At 32.1% G+C, this 23,484-nt stretch overlaps 1 protein-coding gene and 1 long non-coding RNA gene across 2 annotated transcripts; both read right to left on the reverse strand.

Moving 5' to 3' along the window:
• Window positions 1–654: 654 nt before the first annotated feature.
• On the reverse strand, window positions 655–3,806 carry LOC143055871 (uncharacterized). The gene is made up of 3 exons (XR_012972153.1): window positions 3,793–3,806; window positions 3,072–3,176; window positions 655–766 (listed from the first exon to the last, which is right to left on the reverse strand). It is a non-coding gene; the product is annotated as an uncharacterized LOC143055871 (long non-coding RNA).
• A 2,385-nt stretch (window positions 3,807–6,191) lies between these two features.
• On the reverse strand, window positions 6,192–23,457 carry LOC143056133 (uncharacterized). Its single transcript, XM_076229217.1, has 10 exons — window positions 23,321–23,457; window positions 22,425–22,668; window positions 19,894–19,960; window positions 16,507–16,542; window positions 15,337–15,438; window positions 13,891–13,968; window positions 13,523–13,621; window positions 12,154–12,249; window positions 9,382–9,486; window positions 6,192–6,310 (listed from the first exon to the last, which is right to left on the reverse strand). Exons 2-10 carry the CDS (start codon window positions 22,653–22,655, stop codon window positions 6,192–6,194), a joined length of 933 nt encoding a protein of 310 aa, XP_076085332.1. The 5' UTR covers window positions 22,656–22,668; window positions 23,321–23,457.
• Between the last annotated feature and the right edge of the window lie 27 nt (window positions 23,458–23,484).

Genomic DNA, 23,484 nt, shown 5'->3' on the forward strand with positions numbered 1-23,484 from the left:
ACATTTTAAACAATCACAGAGGATATTTTGATAAAATTTTAATTGATTTGGACGTAAGATTAAATCTTCTTGTATAATAAAAAAAAACCTTTCATAGACGAAATGGTAATATTTTTATATGCAAAGAAATGCTCATGTTCAAATACAGTATTGATAGTCACTATTATTTATCATTCAAGGCTATGTGCGATGGTAAATTCATTGTAAAACAACATCTCTTTTGCTTCTTTATATTAGTTTTCGTCTTTTTCTTCAATCCTTAACACACTTAAAGACTGAAAGATTAAAAAAAATGCAGATGTAAATTATACTCACGACTCACAGCTAGATAAAAAAAATTAATTAAATGATTGATAAAAAGATAAGTTCAAAGAAAAATAATCAATATTTATTTGACGTTTGATTTATTACGTTTCGTATAAACATACATGTTGAATGAAATAATGTATACGGGATGATATTAATTGCAGATAATATGATCAAATTCACCTTTTCAAGTTATGATGATTGCTACATAGAAGGATAACATAATAGTCTGTATGATATCGTTGTTAGTGTATTCAATAATTAAATGATCGTGGCTGTTATATACAAATCATTATTTTCTTAATCCATTTTTATCAATTTCCATCTTGAACTTAAAGATATCTTAACTACTCACGTGCAGCACATGTTTGTCCTGTATATCCTTGATGACAGGAACATGTAAACCCGGTCTGTGTATTATGACAGATACCATTACCGTTACATGGATCAGGAGAACAATCTGAAAGATGTCATAAAAAAGGTTAAACACGTACATATTTAAACTAGATAAATATAAGCTTTGATAATTTGATAGGTTTACGTCTTCATGCAAGGGAACATAATACTAGAAGTTTAATTAAACGAAAAAGTATGCCATATTCTGAATTTAAAACTTGTAACTTAATATTTCTTCGTTTATAATCAAAATGATTTAACAAACAAATATATGCAGTGTAAAAGAGGGACGAAAGATACGATGCAGAGGACAGTCAAACTCATAAATCGAAAATAAACTGACAACGCCATGGCTAAAAATGAAAAGGGCAAGCAGACAAACAATAGTACACATAACACAACATAGAAAACTAAAGATTAAGCAACACGAACCCCACCAAAAACTAGGAATGATCTCATGTGCTCCGTAAGGGTAAGCAGATCCTGCTCCACATATGGCACCCGTCGTGTTTCTCATGTTATAACAAATCCGGTAAATAGTCTAATTTGGTAGGTCACATTCATGAATAGGAAGGGGATTGTAGTTACGACGTAAGGAACATATCCGATATCATTTGTGAAACGGTTATTCCATAACGGTCAACTAACTCGTGATGGCGTCCGTAAAACCTACGAAGGGATGATTTCAACTTCACCATTTGGAACTCTTGGTTTAATAGCTACATTGTGAGCAGCAACACTCTTTCAAGAAAATCATGATAGGAAATGAAAGCACGGGAATATCGTATCAATTGGGAGATATCTACCCCATTTGCAGGTGCTGTTGAAATGTTGCTACTTAGAAATGGAAAGTTCACAATTGGAAAGCTGAAATCATCTCTTTTGTCGTAAAGTTTTGTTTTTAACCGACCCTCATTGTCAATTTCTAGATGTTAGTCCAGATATGAGGCTGACTTAACTGTATCTGTTGTATCCTTTATCTGTATTCCGATAGGATAGATGCGTTCAACATAGTCACCAACTTTTGAATTATTTAGTGAAAGAACATCATCTATATAGCGGAAAGTAGAGTTAAAGGATATTGCTAACTTCTCATCTTTCTTCCTTAAAAGTTCCTGTTTGAAGTCAGCCTCATTATAATAAAGAAATAAGTCGGGAAAAAGAGGGGCACAATTGGTTCCCATTGGAACCTGTTTGATGAGACTACGCAAGGAAAGGTGGTCTCATAAGACAGGTGTTCTTTTAATACAGGTTTAATCTATATGAAATGCCTTACAGAAGGGCCTAATATTAATGGTTTTGCTTAATACAGGTGGTCTCTTAAGCAGGTTTGATTGATACAGTTAGAAGAACATGGAATAAATATGAAAGTGAAATACAGTACTGATTACCAACGGATTTGATGTTAGTATTTACATAATAGAATTTAAAGATTTAGATGAAGTTCTCAAGAAGGTATAGCGTAAGAATCATGAACAAAGTGACAGATAAATTTTTCTATAAATAAGACTGTTTGTTTTCCCGTGTGAATGATTTTACACTAGTCTTTTTTTTAGCCCTTCAGCTTATTGTTCGGTGTGAGCTTAGGCTCCGTTTTGAAGACTGTACTTTCACATATGATGTTTTTTTCCCTTTACAAATTATGACTTGGATGGAGAGTTGTTTCATTGTCACTCATATCACATCTTCTTATATCTATGTAGCACCATTGCTAATTATTATTATTATTATTATTATTATCATTATTATTATTATTATTATTAGTTTTATTATTATTATTATTTGTGATAAAAAACTGTATTGACGTGTCCATAATATCCATGTACTTACGCATGACGCCTGAAAATAGTTTAAAAATGATTTGAAATTAAAGACTTTTGAAAGAAACAAATTGTTGATAACTCTTAAATACAGACTTTCAACATCAAACAAAGCGTTTAGTGTTGACAAATATACAACCCAAATTGTCTTAATCAAATCAAAAAATGAATAAAGATTTGTAGAAATGTTGCGAAACGTTCAAGCTGTATCGATCCAATGTCATGTATATCTGTTTATGGCAACTACATGTACACCTTAGGAAAGCAATACTAAATCAAAATGTTCACAACATATATAATAGAGATGTCAAACAAAACAAATATTTAAAACAAAAAGATAATTGCGCTAAAAGAAACGATATCCGGCTTGCAATTTGGTACGCCAGACTTTATAAGAATTATCAGTGGAGCTCGTTGCTTAGATCCCTCTAAATACTTCGTCTCTGTATAAATTAGTGAGTTTTTCTACTTTAATTGAACAACACAATACACCTCGAGTTGTTAAATATATATATATATCTATTTAGTACTGTTTTTCACTCAACTTACTGCGGTCACAATTTTGTCCTGTGAAGCCGGCATGGCAATTGCAAAAGTAACCTTGTTTGCCGTCATAACAGGTTCCATGACCCTTGCAAGGATCTGGTAAACAATCTAAAACAATAAAAGTAGTAATATAAAGTTCATAATAATCCAGTTGAACAATGGTAATTTTGATATCTGTTTGGGAATCACTTAAACAAATACTCGTTTCTTACATTATTGTTATTACTGACGCATGTCGGAGGTTTATAGTTTGACTCTCCCTCTGGTATCTTTGGTCCCTCTTTTTCAATATCACAATTGAAAAAAAAAGTTCTCTCAATAAACAAGGTATTGATGAATAAGGCGTTCTTAAAAAACAATAACATTGTATTGTCCTTCCAGTATTCAACTTGAAGTTCGAACATATAATGAAATATTAAAATAGAGACACAATATACTTAAGGAACATTCAAATTCATAAATGAAATTGAACTGACAACGCCATGGCAAAAAACGAAAACAAATCAAAGAGACAAACAACAGTACACAAGTAACATAGAAAATTAAAATCTGAGCAACACGAAACCCACAAAAACCTGGGGAGATTGCAGGATCCGGAAGGGTGAGCAGATCCTACTTCACCTGTGGCAACCGTCGTTTTGTGATGTAAGTATTAGGTAAAATCGGTGTTATACATAAGATGTGAAAAAGATGTGACACAGTCGAAAGAGCAAAATGTACTTACGATTGGCAACTGTAATAAAAAAAAAATAAGCATCAAAACAGGTAAAAGCACTTGAACATATAATACTTGCTATGTTATAACAATTTTTGCTAATTGACGATCACGTTATTCATATATAATGTTCATTGTAAAACTTATTTACTTGGGTAAGACATTTTTGAATTCATCGGTTTATACCCTAAATAGTGTCTTTCAAAATTGAAAAATATAACAGGCGATGTATTGCTGCAGGGAAACACAATTAATAAATAAATACAGTATGTATTGGAATCATGTCTACCAAACTATGCTATACCAATTATATTATTGATCAGTACCAAGTGGTATAAACTTTCAGTAGGTTCGAAAAACTGAGGAATTTTTTTTATCCCAGGAATAGATTACCTTAGCCGTATTTGGTACAAAATTTTTGAATTTTGGGTGTTAAATGCTCTTCAACTTTGTACTTGTTTGGCTTTATAACTTTTTTGATCTGAGCGTCACTGACGAGTCTTATATAGACAAAACGCGCGTCTGGCGTATGAAATTATAATCCTGGTACCTTTGATAATTTTTTACACCACTGGGTCGATGCCACTGCTGGTGGACGTTTCGTCCCCGATGGTATCACCAGCCCAGTAATCAGCATTTCGGTGTTGACATGGATATCAATTATATGGTCATTTTTATAAATTTCCTGTTAACAAAACTTTGAATTTTTCGAAAAACTGAAGATGTTCTTATCCTAGGAATAGATTACCTTACCCGTATTTGGCACAACAATTTGGAATTTTGGGTCCTCAATGCTCTTCAACTTTGTACTTGTTTGGTTTAATAACTATTTTCATCTGAGCGTCACTGATGAGTCTTATGTAGACGAAACGCGCGTCTGGCGCATTAAATTAAAATCCTGGTACCTTTGATAACTTTGTTTCAAACATTTAAAGAACAAGAATGACTTTTATCAATCCTAAATGAATCTTATTTTCTGTCAATTTTTTAGTAGATATTTTTTTACGTGAAACAGTAACCGAAAGTACAATGGAGTGAAGAAACAGTCTAACCTGTATTGCATTGCTTTCCTGTATATCCTTTATTACAATGACACGTATAACCTGATGGACTATTCAAACAAGTTCCTTGTCCTGAACATGGATCAGGATGACAGTCTGTTGATTAGAAAACTAAAGGTTTAATTTCACCATTAGTATATTTATAATCATCTATGTTTAGGCAAAATTACATAATTTTATAAAGTGTATATTCTTGATACATTACCTTTACGTTTGCATTTTACAATTCTTTTTTTGTTGTTGACAACTTTGGTTCTTTCCAGGATCTAATTGAAAGTTTCTCCTTCAAAATTTACAATATCAACCTGTTATCATTTTCCGTTCATGCAAATTATTCATACGTTTTGTATTAAAAAGGTATAATTTATTGTTATACTACTATGCTTAGTATTTATTTTAGAATCTCCATAAAATTCATGTATTTATTCATAGCAAAAGCGTCCTGTTAAATGTCATGGACGCACGTCGATTGTAACGTCAAGCTGAGTGTAGATGAAGTTTCTGTATGTTATTGCACGTATACATCCGACATTTCGCAATCATGAATATATGGATATTGATATAAGTTTGAAGTTTGTACATTGTATTTAAAGATTGTTCTTTATTGCAGATTGAAAGAAGATTAATACTCACAATCAATAACTGAAATAATGAATACAAAACAAAGCTAAGTCGTCATATAAGCTACCAAAAAACCCCAATAGATTAACGCACAGATAAAAACACTAACAACAAATCAAATAACAAAACAAAAAAAAAAAAAAAAACAGAAAACACTAAACGAAACAAAATCAAAGAATAACATGAATAAAGCAATACTTAATGTTTAAAAATGATTATACATAGTGGTATAAAAACACCATTTTTTGAAATACAAATATTCAGAACGAACAGTTTGCTAGACTATAACATCTCTTAAGTAAACTTGACCGTATATGGATTTACCAACTGATATCTGGTCCAGTTTCGGAATATAACTCCCGTATGGTTTAAGTGAAGAGGTTAATTTGCAAACCTACACACTATTCAATGTTTCAAACTTAGTTTAAACATATTTATTTAGAGGGGTTGAGAAACAAGTTATTGCAACTTATTTTAATCCTTTCCCAATTTGAGGGTGCGAGTGCTGCCTTGTAGCGGCATTAGCCTGCTCTTTTTCAAAATCTACAAGGGTGTCTTTTCCGTTCAAGAGATATTGCTCTTTCTTAACACGGGCCAGTCATTTATCATCCCTTTGACGGTCTATAATCGTTTCTTAAGACCATACTCGCAAATATTCTTGTGGTTAAAAGCAAAGAAATAATAAGGTAAAAAAAAAAACCAAATTTCCTCTAAGGTAAGTTTTTATTAAATATATATACCTTTATTGCATGTTGATCCTGTATATCCATTTTGACATAAACATGAAAATCCAGATGGACTGTTAGTACAATGTCCATTTCTATTACACGGATCAGGGTTACAATCTGTAGGAATAGGAACTGTTAAATCAAATTGAATTGTTACCTAAAGATCTGTTAGATATGCACTAGTACGAAATACTAGTGAAATTAGGTTGTTAAAACTTTTTATTACAAATTGAACATTTTACAGTTCCAAGTTAACACTTCTCAGGTTAAATTCTAATGTCCCATGTAATATCATTTGCTTCTCTCTCTCTCTCTTTCATATCTCGTTGTCAATGACATTTCTAAGTCCCATATTTCAAACATTTTGCAGTTATTATTTGACAATTCAAACTTCTAAAATATACATTATTTATCTGTTACCTTTATAAGTCAATAATTTTTTTTTACCGGGAATGCCATATTAAATCTTCTTACACTTGTTTTGCACCTTAAATCATTTTGTTTTTAATTTTGACGATGTTCGAATTTCTCAGTTTAAATTTGTTCATGTACATTAAATGTAGTGGGATTTAAACGTTTGTTTGTCCTCGCTTTGTTGTTTGCCTTTATTTATTTTTTTAATTGTGTGTAAACGTTTGATACTCGTTTTGGTAATTTTTAAACGGTATTCCATACTATGGACATGAGAACATTTTAAATCTTAAATTGCAAATATTATGTATCCTGTTCTGAAAATTGTGTTTGTCGTCTTTACTTACAACCATAAACTCATAATACTTACAATCAACAACTGCAAGAGAAAAGAAATATTTTAACATGAAATATATAGACATTTGATTAACTTCACAATACATTTGGATTTTTCAGAATAAAAAAAAAAGATTTGATTCAGGTATGAAAGAGAAAAAAAAAAGGTTTAGCAATTCATGACAAACAAGAATGTATCTGTAGTACACGGATGTCCCATCCGCAATATAATTTTCTATGTTCAGTCGACCGTAAAAATGGCGCAAAAACTCTAATTTTGCATTAAAATAGGAAAGATCATATCATAGGGAACATGTATATGTTACAGGCATTTTCTAAATTCAGGCATTTTGTAAAATGACTGAAAGTTTTAGGCATTTTCTAAAATGCCTGCAAGATTTAGGCATTTTACAAATTTACTATTTTCTTCAGGCATTTTACAAAATGCCTAAAAAAATTGTAAGGCATTTTACAAAATGCCTAAAAGACTAAAACTGAATGGAATGTACTCAAAATTTAACGACTGGAAATATCAAATAGATAATTTTATTCTATCATTAAACATAGCATGCAACTTAAACAGTTACGGTTTTATGATTGTAATTAAATCATTTACATTAACACTGAAGATGATAATTATTTGTTGCTACATGTAATGTTTGGATGACAGCGACTGTTTCACATTTGTTGAAAAGACCACGTTTAGTGTTACATCTAGTCTTACCACTAGCACTACAGCCACATTTTGTGTAACTCTGACCATCACACAAAGAAACTTTACTGACAGCTTTTCTAAAGGATATTTCATTATCATAATTTACAGATTGAATAGCAATAAAATTATTGTAAGACAGTTCAAACTGATATTGGTGTAAAGTCCACGTAGTTTTCCATCTTTAATTCCCAGTTGATAACCATGCTCTTTCTTTCCAGTAACAACAGCCATAAGATTACGCGGGTCTCCTTTCCCTCGATCCACATAGGGAATTGCAACTAACACATTCGCTCCAACACCTCTGCCAAAACTCTTTCCGATAGATTTCTCATCCTGACAGCTTGTTTTGGTACGGAGTCTGATGCATGCCTTCTTTCATTTCTGATAACCTCTTCATTTGAACACAGATGACAAGTAATAGTTTCAGACATGTTTCCTTTTGAATACAGCTCATGTATGTACTGTGCACAAGTCAAAAACTGGATGTTCGAAAGTATGATAAGATGAAACGTTACTTTTCATTGGATGTCATATCGATTGCTCATTTGAAGTGAAGTCTGTTATAGGCTAGCTGGCCGTCTGACTGGCGATTTCTAACAGGGGTAAGAAAATACGGCTTAAGAGGATACGCCTAGTAAGTAACCACAGTCTGCATGGTTTTCCAAGTACGCTTTAACTCCACTCTCATTCCAAATAAAAGTTTCTTATTTGATGTCCTTTTTTTATTTGACCAATTGTTAAAATATACCTTGAGTGCATCATATTTTTATTTTCAATATTTTGCCAGCTGAGCAATTCAGGCCCCTAGGAGCCTATAGATTTTCTTATTACTGTTTGTTATGAAAACTTTAAAATAACTTATAGCTCAACAGAAGAAATGTACCTACCTTTGAATATGATGATAATCCGAAGAATGTCCTTTTATTCCAATCTTAATTTTGTTCAAAATAGTTTTATATTTTTCTCTATTCCATATAACACTTTTCTGTTTAGCATTTTCAATTAATTGTTTATTTTAAATATTTGTTCTGGTGTAAGAACAACATGCCCTTCTGCCATAATAATACAAAGAAGGTTAATAATGAAATAGAGAGTGAGTACTTACTCAAAGTTGTTGCTTTATGGAGTTTCTAGTTATTGTCATTAAAACTAGTAAAACATAAAGACTTAACCTGCAGGCTACATTTTTAAAGAATGATATCTTAATCAACCCTTTTTTGTAGCTTTACAATAGATTTTGATCATCTATTTTATGTATTTTATATTTACACAAGTTTGCTTGAAACAGACTAGGCAATTTGTGAAATTTTCATTAAAAATTTCAGGCATTTTACAAAATGACTAGGTTTTTTTAGGCATTTTGTAAAATGCCTGTCAACTTTAGGCATTTTAGAAAATGCCTAAAAATTCAGTCATTTTACAAAATGCCTAAATTTAGAAAATGCCTGTAACATATACATATGATTGGACTTTAACTTCTTCAAAACCTACCTCGACCAAAAGCTTTCACATGACGCGGGACAGACGGACGAACAGACGAACGGACTGACGGACGAACTGACGCACATACCAGAAAACATTATGCCCATGAATAGCGCATAAAAATTCATTAACCACACGAAAAAAACTGTAAAAGTAAAGGATAGCGAACTATTGCTGTATAACGGATGAGTACTATGAAGAGGAAATGCGCCGCATTTCGTATTGAAAGATGTTATCCACATACCAGTATTACATGTTATCCCGGTATACCCCGTATCACATGTACACGAGAATCCGGTTCGTAGGTTTATACATTTTCCATGTCCACTGCATTGATTTGGTAAACAATCTGTCAAAAAAGAAAATATCAAAATACTCATTCTACAAGTAAACCGTTTATAAAAACGTTTATTTAAGGGTAATCATTACTCGTGTTAGTTCTCTTGACATGGATTCAAGTATGGTAATATAATGCGTATGACATAATATTATTATATGCATTTTGAAGTTTATTCTGTATCTTGCAATTCAGTACTACAGCTATAACTTCATAACTGTCACATTTCGAATGATTCATATCTTTTAAAAAAGGATTAAACTAATTAAAAAAGAATAAATAAAATATACCTTTAGAGTTAAAAACAAATTATCAAACTGCAAACAGAATAAAAGCAAAACAAACCGAACCAAAACTCGATGAGAACCTCAGTGTTGACATGAGTATCAATAATGTGGTCATTTAATATAAATTTCCTGTTTACAAAACTTTGAATTTTTTTGATATTTGAAATAGATAAAGATATTCTTACCCTTCCAAAGCATATGATATCACCTCTGAGTTTGGTTGGGTTCGTTTTGCCAAGTCTATGTTACGTTTTGCATACTGGTGTTTTTTTTTTATCTTTTAGTCTGTTGATTTTTGTTATTGATTGATCTAGACATGTCTAACTTGTTTCAACAATAATTCCATACCAATACCTAGTAATGATCTTATAATGAGTAATTAGTTATCAAATTACAGGTACCAGGATTATAATTTAGTACGCCAGACGCGCGTTTCGTCTACATAAGACTCATCAGTGACGCTCATATCAAAATATTTATAAAGCCAAACAAGTACAAAGTTGAAGAGCATTGAGGATCCAAAATTCCAAAAAGTTGTGCCAAATACGGCTAAGGTAATCTGTGCCTGGGATAAGAAAATCCTTAGTTTTTCGAAAAATTAAAATTTTTGTAAACGGGAAATTTATAAAAATGACCACATTATTGATATTCATGTCAACACCGAAGTGTTGACTACTGGGCTTAAGTATTGCAAAGCTACGGAAAAAAAATGTAAAATCACAAAAATACTGAACTTAGAGGAAAATCAATTCGGAAAGTCCATAATCACATGGCAAAATTAAATAACAAAACGCATCAAAAACGAATGGATAAGAACTGTCATATTCCTGACAATACCTATGTATGTACATTTAACGAGGAATTAAAAACTGATTGTAACGAAATTCCTGACCATATATAACTATTGGTAATCTGAAACAAAAATTTCACATAGACACGGGTAAACCTAACCAGTTGGACTTATAAAACCAGATTTAACCAACCATCGTCTACATAAAATGCTTGTACCAAGGCAGGAATATTACTGTTGTATTCCATTCATTTTGTTGCTTTTTAAAGTTGAGCGTATTTTTGTTAATACTTTTATATACACGTTGTAAGGATGAAACCAATCACAAGGTGTCCCTTTTGTGGTCAATTAAATTATAAGCCTGATACCTTTGATAACAATTTATATCTTTAGGTCGATTCCACTGCTGGTGGACGTTTCGTCCTCGAGTGTATCACCAGTCAAGTAGTCAACACTTCGGTGTTGACATGAAAATGAATTATATGGTTATTTTTATATTTTTTGGCAAAAGTATGAATTATATGAAATACTAAGGATTTTCTCATCCCTGGCATAGATTACTTTAGTCGTAATTGGCACAACTTTTAGGAATTGTATGTCCTCAATGCTTTTCAAATTTATACTTGTGTAGATTTTTACCTTTTTTATGTGAGCACCACTGATATTTTAAACATATTTTATTTATAGTGGATTGGGAAACAAGTTACTGCAACTTATATTTATCTCTTTCCACTTATAGGGTGCGAGTGCTGCCTTGACGTGTCATTAGCCTGCTTTTTTTTAAATATACAAGGGTGTCTTTTACGTGCAAGAGATGTGGCTCTCTCTTAACACGGGTCACTCAGCTATTTATCCCATCACTTCCGACAAACTATCATCCTCGCAGATGGTGTCAAGGGATAGCCGAAAATTCAGTTCCTGAAATTTCTCCCAGGAGCGGGGATGGAACAAGGAACCTTTTTGTAAGCAGTCCGGTGCACTAATAACTACACCACGGCTAGCGTCACTGGTGAGTCTTAAATAGACGAAACACGCGTCCGGTGTATTAAATTGAAAGTCTGGTACATTTGCTTACTATTAACGTAAAAAAAGAAGTAAAATATAAAGAATACTATGTTAACAGATTTTCAAAATGTACAGTATTTTGAAAAAAATTAAGATTGTAACTTTATATTTGTAATAAGTAAAGAATGCTGACATAGTGACACAGATTTTATATTTTGTCATTCGAACCAGTTGTGTTAAATTTTATAATTATAAGGTTGAAGCTGATAAAACTGTATTCTGTTTTGTATGGTACATGTTATGTACACCAAATTCATTCAATTAAACAAGTTATTGTTTATCCATTATCATGTATAAGTTTCTTTATTGCCCTCATGATATCTTGTCTTTCTTGAAAGCATATTGTATGCACCTACTCTGCATTTTTAACATGATATCGTATTTTATTCTAATTTCACAAATAAAATTAAAATTTCTTGAAATTATTTAATTTTATTATGTTTTTATTTGTTTCTTTCGCGGCGAAGTAAAAACGATGTTCACTCAAAGATAAATAATTATTATACATATAATTCTGATATAGATTATTCCACTCACGTTCACATGGTAACCGCTGGTTATTATTTGGACAGTAGCAGACTCCATTTACGCAATATCCGCCTTTCATGCATGAAACATTATGGCAAGGATCATCTGGTCAAAGATAAATATTCGTTTAGTTTTTGGTTATTTGCTTTAATTTTTTGTTTCGTTTGTTGGTTATTTCGTTATCATATGAATGTTACAGTTAGTCGAATTATGTGACAGAGAGGTCAATATATATTTATACAGAAGCACTTTAAACATCCAACAGTGGTTAGTTAATGGTAATGTATTGATGAAAACGAGTTTAAAATTCTCGTGAAATAATGGACAGGAATTCAAACGAACGTCTAGAACATTTTTGTTTTGTAATTTTATGAAAACTTAAACAGAAAGAGTAACATTGACACATTTATTATGACCATGTGAACATGCACGAATTTATCTTAATTATGTATAGGAGTTCTCCTCCTTTGAAAAAATGTTTTACCAATTTTGTTATGAAAACAATATTGTTCAGCAAAAGATAAATTTGAAAAACCGAAAAAAATTACCTGCAAAATAACGTCCGCAAGTAAGTAAAAAAAAATAATGTCATGTTGTCACAGTGGTAAATGTATATGTTATCAACTTTTTGGAATTAGTTGGATAGTGGATAGTTTTCATATTTGCTTTTATACCTTATCTTGTTCTTTATTTTTCTCTATGTATCAATCAAAAATGATCTTGGTAATTGAAACAATATGATAGAAATTAACAAACCGATGTGCAAATCTGAATTCAGCAGGGAAACACAGGAAAAAGTCAAATGTGTCGACTTTTCTCTCCTGAATAATGGCTTATGCTCATTATATGAGTATGCGTCCATACATGCTTTGAGTATGATAAACAAGATACATTTAGTTTTGATGTCGTCGATTTTCATTTTCGGAATAACAATTTTGGCTTCATTTATTAAAAAAAAAGTCATTTGAAGGTTTTGTTATATATTCATCAGAGGATACATTTATAATGATAACACATTTATTTTTTTTGGAAAGAAATCATGAACCACACCCGATCATGATACAAAAAAAAAATTTTTGCACATGAAAGAAGCAAGACATATGCTCGATCATTATTTTTGTAACATTTATTGGGATCAAATACTGGGATCAACCCGCCATTTTTTCTTAAAATATCCTGTACCAAGTCAGGACAATGGCAGTTGTTAACTTGCAGTTCGTTTCTGTGTGAGTTGCATCGTCGTTTGTTTCTGTTACACTTCAGTGTTTCTGTTGTATCGTTGTTTTCCTATTAGAGTTGATGTGTTTCCCTCAGTTTTAAGTTGTGACCTGGATTTGTTTTCTCTCAATCGATTTATGACTTTCGAACATTAACTTACAGTTTTGACACTGATCACCTGAAAATCCAGTTGTGCAAGAGCAATGTCCGTCATTACAAGATCCTCCATTTTTACAAGTTATACCAGCACATGTATCATCTACAACACGATATAAACTGAATGGATATTCATTAACGAGAACAGATATCATGCATACAACTATAAAGTATTAACATAGACGTTTTAAATTAACGGAACAGGAACGTTATTGGTTGTTGAAAGAACAAACCAGTAGAATTTAAAGATCAAGAGTAAATAAAAAAATCTTTCAAAATTGATAACTTTACTTGCTAATAAAACAAAACATGATACAAATAAAAATGAATGAAAGGGATTATGATTTATAGAAACGTTATGAAACTATATACCTGTACTTTTTCCAAATACACATAATCCATAGACACAAAACCCACCATTGTGACACACCTTGTTGTGACATGGGCCATCTTAAGAAAATAAATATAGTATGAAAAACTCATATATTCTCCCGTATGCCTAAAGGAAGTATTTGTCGAATATATAGTTTTATGAGATAATGCTTACGTTTTTTAATTGTACTTTTTGTTTTTATTTGTTTGCAAGGAATAACCGTGATTTTTTCCAGCGAAAAAAACCCCCCGAAAATTCTACATGTGAAATTAAATGGCATCAAAGCAAATTGTGAATGTGTAGAAATATATATGGTTTCCTACATGAATATTTTTCATAATTCCATTTAATGTGCATTGTAAATATAATTCTAAGGTACAAGTTATCAAAGAATTCAAATATCGAAAAATATTCAACTCCTGACCGTAAAATACTGATAATAAACCCATGCACTACACCCGTTCGTGTATTAATGTGTTCGGTCACTAGCTGATCATTTGATGGAGCATTGTTATATAGACAAAAACGACAAGTTAAGGTTTAAAAAGTATTGCACAATTATATTAAAGATTGTAATTGAATATGCCAGTTGTAATAAGATAGTTTATTTCTATGTATGTTGCACTTAAGTGTTCATGTTGCTCGTTGGTTTTTCACTTATAGTTGCTGTGTTGCTCTCGGTTTTAATTTGTAACCCGAATTTGTTTTCTCTTCATCGATTCATGACCTTTGAACACTGGTATACTACTGTTGCCTTTATTTGACTATATCTTTGACAAAATCCAAATGCTATTAATACCACTGGCTGAATATACTAATCACTATATTTCAAAAGACAGAATGGTGGAAATATATTTAATGGAATATTTTGACGACCTGAATACATATTTTATTTTGCTACATCAGTTGATAAATTTCGATTTCACACCTTTCGTACTTAACTTATGCATACGTGTTCGAACATCTCATTGTTTCGATTTTGCAATAATTCCTCCGTCTAATATAACTGAAAGTTGATTCCAGTGTCATGGAACCTGTTCATTATTTCCGTTAGTTAGTTTGATGAATACATTGGCTAGCTATAGAGGTATAGGGGTCCGGAACCTCTTTGTTTCCTTGTTTATTTTTTAATTTAATTCATTTATATATGTTTTGGAGTTTATTGTGACTTCCAATTTCACTGAACTATTACACACTTTTATTGAGGGGCCAGCTAAGAACCACCTCCGGGTGCGGGGTTTTCTTGTTGCGTTGAAGACATATTTGTGGCTTTCGGCTGTAATCTGCACTTGGATCGGGTAATTGTCTCTTTGACACATTCCCCATTTCCGTTCTCAATTATTTGTAATCATAAGGAAAGCAGCGGCCGCCTGTATGTATATTTGTCTTTAATTATCATTGTTATTCTTTATTTGAATAACATGTTAAATTTGAACTAGACTTACATTTTCCACAATGTGGGCCGTAGTATGGAGGTTCACAAACACAGTTGCCAGCTTCACAATGACCACCATGCAGACAAACCTGAGCAATACAAGCCAAATCACCTATGAATATAACATATTGTTTAGTTGGGTCTTTTACCGTCGGTTTCACAAATCGAATATATACCAAAAACTTAGTATATCTTAATGTTTATATCATAAAATACGGTGTTATATGTCCAAGGTCTGTAATTATGGTCGAGGAAGTCTGTAATGGCCCGAGGCAATGCAGATGGCCATTACAGACATCCGAGGCCATTATTACTGACCGAGGACATATAACAGGGCCATTATAAAAACACCCATTTCTTAATACATTTATTAACCAACTGAACAAAAGTGTATGTGTTACTGCCAACTTGATGTACCCTCTTACTTTTTAATGACAGTTTAGTTTGAAAAAAAATTGTACTTCACCATGATAAAGCTTTTAAATATACCAAATATCCAAGATATTAAGTTGAAAGAAGTTATGTGTTGAAAAACAGGATGAACAGTGATCCCTTTATATGGTTCTTTAATGTTGGTTGCTGGTTACTAAATAAAATAAAAGGTATTATACTCTTTACAACTTAATTTCATTAACTTTATTAAAAACCCTAACTGGGCTTAATACAGACAAACTGGGCATTTATACAGGGCCATTACAGAAAAAACAGGGCCATTACAGAAAAACAGGGCCATTACAGAAAAACAGGGCCATTACAGAAAATATGTAATTTTTAATAAACAGTAATTTTTGGCTATAATGCACTTAATTGGTTAATAAAGACTTATAATATTTGGTGTTGAGCGTGCCTGACAAAGAAAATCAAGAAAAGTTCGTCCGAAGCATACGAGTTATAAAGTGCACTTTCATTTCAAATTATTAATGTTTTAAATTATATTAGACAAATTCCACACTGTAATGAAATATTTTTATATTGTTTGTTTTAATTTATTACCTTACGAGTTTTGTTCGAATGCAAGGATAAAAGAATACAACACTAAATATAAACTATCATTTTTTTAAAGAGATAAAAAATGGACAAAGCAACAAGCATTTTTGGACTACCAGTTCAGAATACAACGTTTAAAATTGACTTCCCGTAATATTATGTTTAAAATCGGACAATTAATATAGAACCATACCACCAAGCAAAAACCTCTTCTCTTTCACATTTTCGCCTGCAAAATAAATGTAAAAGTAGCAGATAACTAATGCGCGTAATATGTTATAAGTTATTTTTTAAAAACTGTTTTACTACCAAATTATCATTTCATGTTTTGATGGTTTGTATCTCTGGATTAATATGAACGATTAAAAAAATCGAAGGTTGAATACAAATACAAATGACATTTCATTTATTAAAAATTGACATATTTTTCTTATTTTATACACATAAGTGGAGTGACCAAACCAACAATTTTTTTTAACTTTAATGGACCACCCTACCTGCAGGCCAAATAATGACTTTTTGGAAAGAGAAATGTATAGTCTTTAATTTTTGCCTGGTCTAAGAATTGAAATATGGTGCAATCTTTATTAAAATAAGGTCAAAAGTTAGTGATTGAGTTTTTCAATATTGTCAATTTATTTCACAAGAAGTTATAAAAAGTCTCCAAATAATATCTGAATTGTTACTTAACAAGAAATTTATAATGCAATAAACTGTGACACTTCATTTTCAACGTAATTTGAAAATAATGAAACCACCAAATGCACATTTTATACGGAATTCAGACTAGCAACAATAAAAAAAAATAGAAGATGGAACAACCGTCTCTCAATTCATTTTCTTTTACATCGCATGTATTTCTAAAGATATTTTCTGAATTTTACCGCTTTTTAAAAAAGAATCGAAGTCAATTCGGTTTTTGCTTTGATGTATATTTATTGCCAGTCAAAAATATTTCACACGGCAATTAAATCAAATGAATTTAAAAATGGACTAAAATGTCAGCGTATATTCTAGCTCTATTAACTTTTTAGGTTTGAAGTGCCTTTGCCTCACAAAAGCACACATGGACCCCTCATAAAGATTGCCTGTATGGGGTATTTTAATAACAAAAAAAAGGGCATGACAGTTTTCGAAAACCTGACATCAGTCATCGTTTTCATCGTCGTCTTCTTCCAATATTGCTCGGTGAGCTGAAATGATTTCTACAACCATCAGACCCTTCACGTGAACAAATATTGGTATACGCGGATTTCTGTTGGTTGCATACGCAGTTGTTATTGCAAAAGAGGGACGAAAGATACCAAAGGGACAGTCAAACTCATAAATCGAAAATAAACTGACAACGCCATGGCTAAAAATGAAAAAGACAAACAGACAAACAATAGTACACATGACACAACATAGAAAACTAAAGAATAAACAACACGAACCCCACCAAAAACTAGGGGTGATCTCAGGTGCTCCGGAAGGGTAAGCTGTTTTTCCTTGCCTGTATACGTACAAACAAGGTCTTGAAGGAAATCTACTGACATAGGTCCCTCAAAGAAAACCGCGAGCAAACGGTTCTTACCCTCTTGCCAACCAGAGTCTTTGGGAAGTATGATCCCTGGTTTAGCAGTATGAAAGCATCCTTTTTTGGCGGCAAATTTCACCCGTAGCTTGTTTAGATCATCATGAAGATTCCTGAACTTTCCCTTCGTATCATAAAATGAGGCGACGAATGCACTTCCAATGTAAACGACGATTCCTGATCTCCTGTTAGAAAACATATCGGAGGAGAGTATCTCCAGCCTTGTATTCATCACTTCGGTGTTGACATTAATATCAATGATATGGTCATTTGTATAAATTACTGTTTGCAAAAGTATTAATTATTCGAAATACTCAGGATTTTCTCATCCTAGGCATAGCTTACTTTAGCCGTATTTGGCACAACTTTTTGGAATTTAGGTCCTAAATGCTCTTCAACTTTAAACTTCTTTGGCTTTCTACCTACTTTGATCTGAGCGTCACTGATAAGTCTAATGTAGACGAAACGCGCGTCTGGCGTATCAAAATTCAAATTATAGGCCTGGTACCTGTGATGAATTTTGTCATAACTTGGAAGGTTACCAATAGCATACAATTAATTGTCAAATGTTTGAACAGCATATTGTTGACCAGTACGTGTTAACCTATCTAAACATTGTTTCATAGTTGTAAATACTATTTCTATGTCGCTAGGCTTGGCATCTATAACCGGAACATAGGCTACAGACGAAATTTCAGATGTTTTCTGCAGAAAATGGAATCGAATCTAAGTTTTGTCTCGGAAGAAGTGGCAGAAATACCAACGACAGGACATCTCGGTTTCCCATGAAACAAGACACAATCTGCCCATAGACATCAGAATAACGAAAAGGTCCATACCGTTCTGTTGACTTGTCGAAAGTTAAACATGCCATAAGATTGGTTTTCGAATTATTTAACGTCAAAGATCTTTCTAGTTCCCGTTAAACCTTTATTGAACTTATATGTGGGCGTTTGATGATTCGTTTTGATACGGAAATACAACTCTAACCATGGAGGTAAATGTATTTTTACCATCGATTGTCTCAGCATTTAAGTTAATATTTTCTGCTCCCTCCTGTATAATACTACAACCTTTTCTAAAAAGAGCAATACCATAAGGTACATAGGACATGTCTTGGATTCTGTTTATTTCCAAATTTGCTAAACAAGTCTGATATCTACATACTTAGAATAGGGTGCACAAAACCATGAGAGTTTGAATTTTCAATAAATTTTTTAGAGCAAAACTAATGGTGTAATTGTAATGCCAAAGCAAGATGAAATGGGGTTAACAAGTTTATATTTAAAGCAAGTATGCATTCTGTTATTGCCAGGACTTTGCGCAGTTTGTCGACAAGAAGATTAGAAACATTACTACAATCTTTCAATGAGCATCAGAATAACGAGGAGGTCCGAATCATATTCATTTAACAATAATGCAAAGTTAAAAAATCTCATTAAAGTTAATTTATAAGAAATACTGACTTGGAATGGCTCAGAAACTTTACAATAGGACATTAAAACATTCTAATTCGGAAAATCATGAAAATATCAATGTAATCTAAATTCACAAATGTTGAAACCGTTATAATAATACAGAGTGTGCTTTCGTTGAGTGAACATAGACAAATTTTTTTTAAGGAATTCTTTTTTTATATTATAAATAAACAACGAAATTCTATGTTAAATTCAAAATCATATGTCAAAAGACAAAAAAATAAGTAACAAAATTCAAATGTTGAAATTTGAAAAAAAAATCCAAACGTCATTTTTCTTTCCATTTTATAAAAACTACATCGCAGAAAATGACTACGACCGGGCAAAAAAGTTAGCCTGCAGGTATGCCGGTTCATTAAAGTCGTAAAATAAGCACCTTTTTTCTTGGTCTGTCACTCCACTATATAGTTGGAAAATTAGCTCGTTAATTTATTTTAACACTAGTTGGTAACAGAAAAAATATAAAGACACAAACTGAATTCTGTTAATGGACATATTTTTGTTGTTGTTTTTGTTTACTATTGCTTACCACAGCAGGTGTTTTCACAGAAGCCATCTTTTCGTCGTACCCATACTTGCGTTGTGACATCAAAATTCTGTAAATTAAGTAGACATTTGAGTCAGGAAACTTGTTTGCATATTCTTGATTTCTTGATATTTTAAAATAATAACTTGCTTGCTTGCTTGATTATTGGTTCTAAAACGTCTTTTCAGCGTCATTTTTGAGCTATTTCGTTGCGGCCAGTTTTTTATTGATTGAGGAAGCCGGAGTAACAAGAGAAAAACACCGACCTCCGATAAGAAAACTGACAATCATAGTCAGTTAAGATTTGAGTCGATTACATGACCTCACGACCTCACTGTGATTGCAGTAATAGAATTGCTTAGACCACTTGGCCACCGAAACCCAATATGATAACTTGAATATGGTTTTCAAAATCGTTTTATTGTTTTTCATAGTTAAGCGTAGCAGACTGTAAGTGCACAACCATATTAAAATAAAGCAAAGTATACCAAAAAGACATAAAAATTCATACATGTCAAAAGTCGAAAAAATAACAATGCCATAATGAAAACAAAAATCAACCAAAAGAGGACAAAATGACAAACGAAATTATACAAACAGCAGATAGAAAACAAAAGACCAAGTAACACGACCCAACACATTAAAACCAACCATGGGTGATCTTAGGGAATTAAAACTATTTCGAAACTGTCATTGAAAATTTCTGGATATATTAGTATTTTAATTATGAAAAATACTTTTTTATTGTTTTATAAATATTGGTAAACGTGTTGTCTTGATAATTTTTAAAATGAATTTCTAAAAAACACGTTTTCACTCGTCAGAATTAATATTTGATTAATGTGTATCTATTGTTCAGCTATCAGTTCAGTAGCATTTGTACATTTGCAATCTTCATATCTGTATATTATGAGAAATAATTCAATATTGTGTGTATATCCTATGTCCTCAGTAATAAGTGTGACAGTTATATTTAATTTTTTTTTAAGCATAGTTCCATATCGATGCCAACACACAAAGGCGTATTCGTATCACACCGGACGTTTCCCTATAAAGTTCTTTAGATCATAGAGAAAAACAAATAGATCGAAGTAAAATTGAGAATGGAAATGGGGAATTTGTCAACAACCCGACCATAGAGCAGACAACAGCCGAAGGCCACCAATGAGTCTTCAATGTAGCGAGAAACTCCCGCACCCGGAAGCGTCCTTCAGCTGGCCCCTAAACAAATATGCAAACTAGTTCAGTGATAATTGACGTCATACTAAACTCTGAATTATACACAAGAAACTAAAATTAAAAGTCATACCATACCAACAAAGGCCGGAGGCTCCTGACTTGGGAAAGGCGCTAAACACGTTTTTTGAGATCTCAACCCTCCACCTATACCTCTAGCCAATGCACAACAATACGCACAGTAAAATTCAGTTTAAAAGAAGTCTGAGTCCGATGTCAGAATATGAAACAAAAGAAATTAAACAAAATGACAATAATACATAAATAACAACAGACTACTAGCAGTAACTGTCATGCCAGCTCTAGACCTCAATAAAACTGATTGAAAGATTATGTCTTCATCATATGAATATCAGGCACAATCCCTACGGTTAGGGGTTTAGTATTATACCATCATGAAATATATGAGAGGAACATAACCCGTATCATGCCAATAACTGGTTTTAAAATAAATGTGTTTCCGTTAATTTTTAACACCGAAAACAGGATTAAAAAATTCTTGTTACATATTTGATTTAATGGTTCATAAAGAAAACAAACTGAAAGTAAAGAAGTGATGCACATTCGACGTATTTACAATAAATAGTTACCAACGGTGACCTATTGTTGTTAATGTCTGTGTCATTTTGGTCTTTTGTGGATAGTTGTCTCATTGGCAATCATACCACATCTTCTTTTTTATATTTCGTACTTTATCTTTTTATTAACTTTTTATGATTCGAGCATCACTGATGGGTCTTTTGTAGACAAAACGCGCGTCTGGCGTTAATACGAAATTTAATCCTGGTTTCTATGATGAGTTTATTTACATACCGATAGTTAAAATTTCACATGATTATTTTTTATTCGTTTTGCACGTTTTTACTGCACAGGGTCAATACATACCTCAATCTGACAGTTTTATTATCTCAGAATTCAGTACTTTGGTATTGACACGATTTGTAGCAAACTTCTCTTAAATTGACCGAATTATAAAGAAACTAAGGTTCCAAACTCTTCAGGTGAAGATAGCCTTACATTGATATGTCTATGAACGTTAGAACATTTTTGGTCATACCTCTTTTTCAATTCTAATACATCCTTCTTTTTGAAACATTTCACTTTGAACGTTCGTGAAAAGGCTTATTCCAGAAAAGCGTTTTAAGGACGTGTTACGGAGGGTAATAAACGTTACAAAATTATTAAATAAATGATTAAATAAACAAATAAATAAATATATAAATAGATAAATAATTTGAATGATCAAAATAGATAATTATGAATCTGCAAATAATTCTTCATTGAAAACTGTAACTTACCAAGGAGTCCGAACGAGTACGAACACTAATGAGTTGTTCTCCGTCGACGTTCTTTATCAAACCAGTAAACATTAAATCATCTTTTACATGAGAACAATTGTGCTTCATTTCTTTCAATGTCCAATACTCTAAACATTTCATTGAGTCATTTGGTAAAAACGCACATGGATAATTTTCTACCGCAGCATAACAATGTACTAGATTGACAACAAAAATCCACAATAAAACCATTCTCTAGTTTCGTCTGTAAATAATTAAGATGAATAAAATTTGAAAATATGCAACTGTTATATTTTTTTTCTTTCACCACTTATTTGCAAAAAATAATGGATGTGCATATCATAGTGTCATATCATACCTCTCTCTCTCTCTCTCTCTCTCTCTCTCTCTCTCTCGATTTATGAGTTTGATTGTCCCTTTGGTATCTTTCGTCCCTCTTTTAAGGCTGTGCTCTCTCTCAGTCAAAAAAGTTTGTACCGTTTGTGTATCGTAGATGTATAAGTGTACTAATAGGCATAAAGGTGTCATGAGACTCTATCTTAATCGAACTTATTTTGATCTATTAACATAGTTTGAAAATGATTAGAATGTGATAGTGGTTCCTAATATTGACATTTGTACGTGTACAACATGACGCATATTTTCATAATAAGAATTGAAAAACATTGTTATATTTTTGATAATCATTTCAACCCCCTGGCAAAGATGCCTACCGACAGTTGATCTGTCCAGGTCAATTTTGATGCGATTTTTCCCTGTGTCTAGTTTTCAAAAAGGTAGATGGCAAACGTATGCTTTTAAAAGTTATTTCAGAACTTGTGAATTGATACCAATATGCTTCAATATTTGTTGTTGATTCATATTTTTGTACACATAAGATGTTAAATTATACTTACATTTTATACACGTGTTCCGCAAACGCAGGTTTATATCAATGAGAGGTCTCTGCTATGCGATAAAAAAAAACACACTGTCCAAACAAGAAATCGATCCACAAAGGTTACGATTTAGACTGAATTATTATCTCTCCTGAAGCATGTCAAGTGCAGCAATACGTGTT

This window comes from Mytilus galloprovincialis, chromosome 13 (genome assembly GCF_965363235.1).
Source record: "Mytilus galloprovincialis chromosome 13, xbMytGall1.hap1.1, whole genome shotgun sequence".
Classification (NCBI taxonomy): Eukaryota; Metazoa; Mollusca; class Bivalvia; order Mytilida; family Mytilidae; genus Mytilus; species Mytilus galloprovincialis.

Bases quoted from the DNA above. Each gene is read 5' to 3' on its own strand.
- LOC143056133 (XM_076229217.1), bottom strand. From the start codon at position 22,655: ATGGTTTTATTGTGGATTTTTGTTGTCAATCTAGTACATTGTTATGCT. The intron at 15,439-16,506 runs GTATGGTTCTAT...TTATATTCATAG, and splicing joins GAAGAGGTTTTTGCTTGGTG to GTGATTTGGCTTGTATTGCT. The intron at 13,622-13,890 runs GTATATAGTTTC...ATCGTGTTGTAG, and splicing joins TGTATTTGGAAAAAGTACAG to ATGATACATGTGCTGGTATA.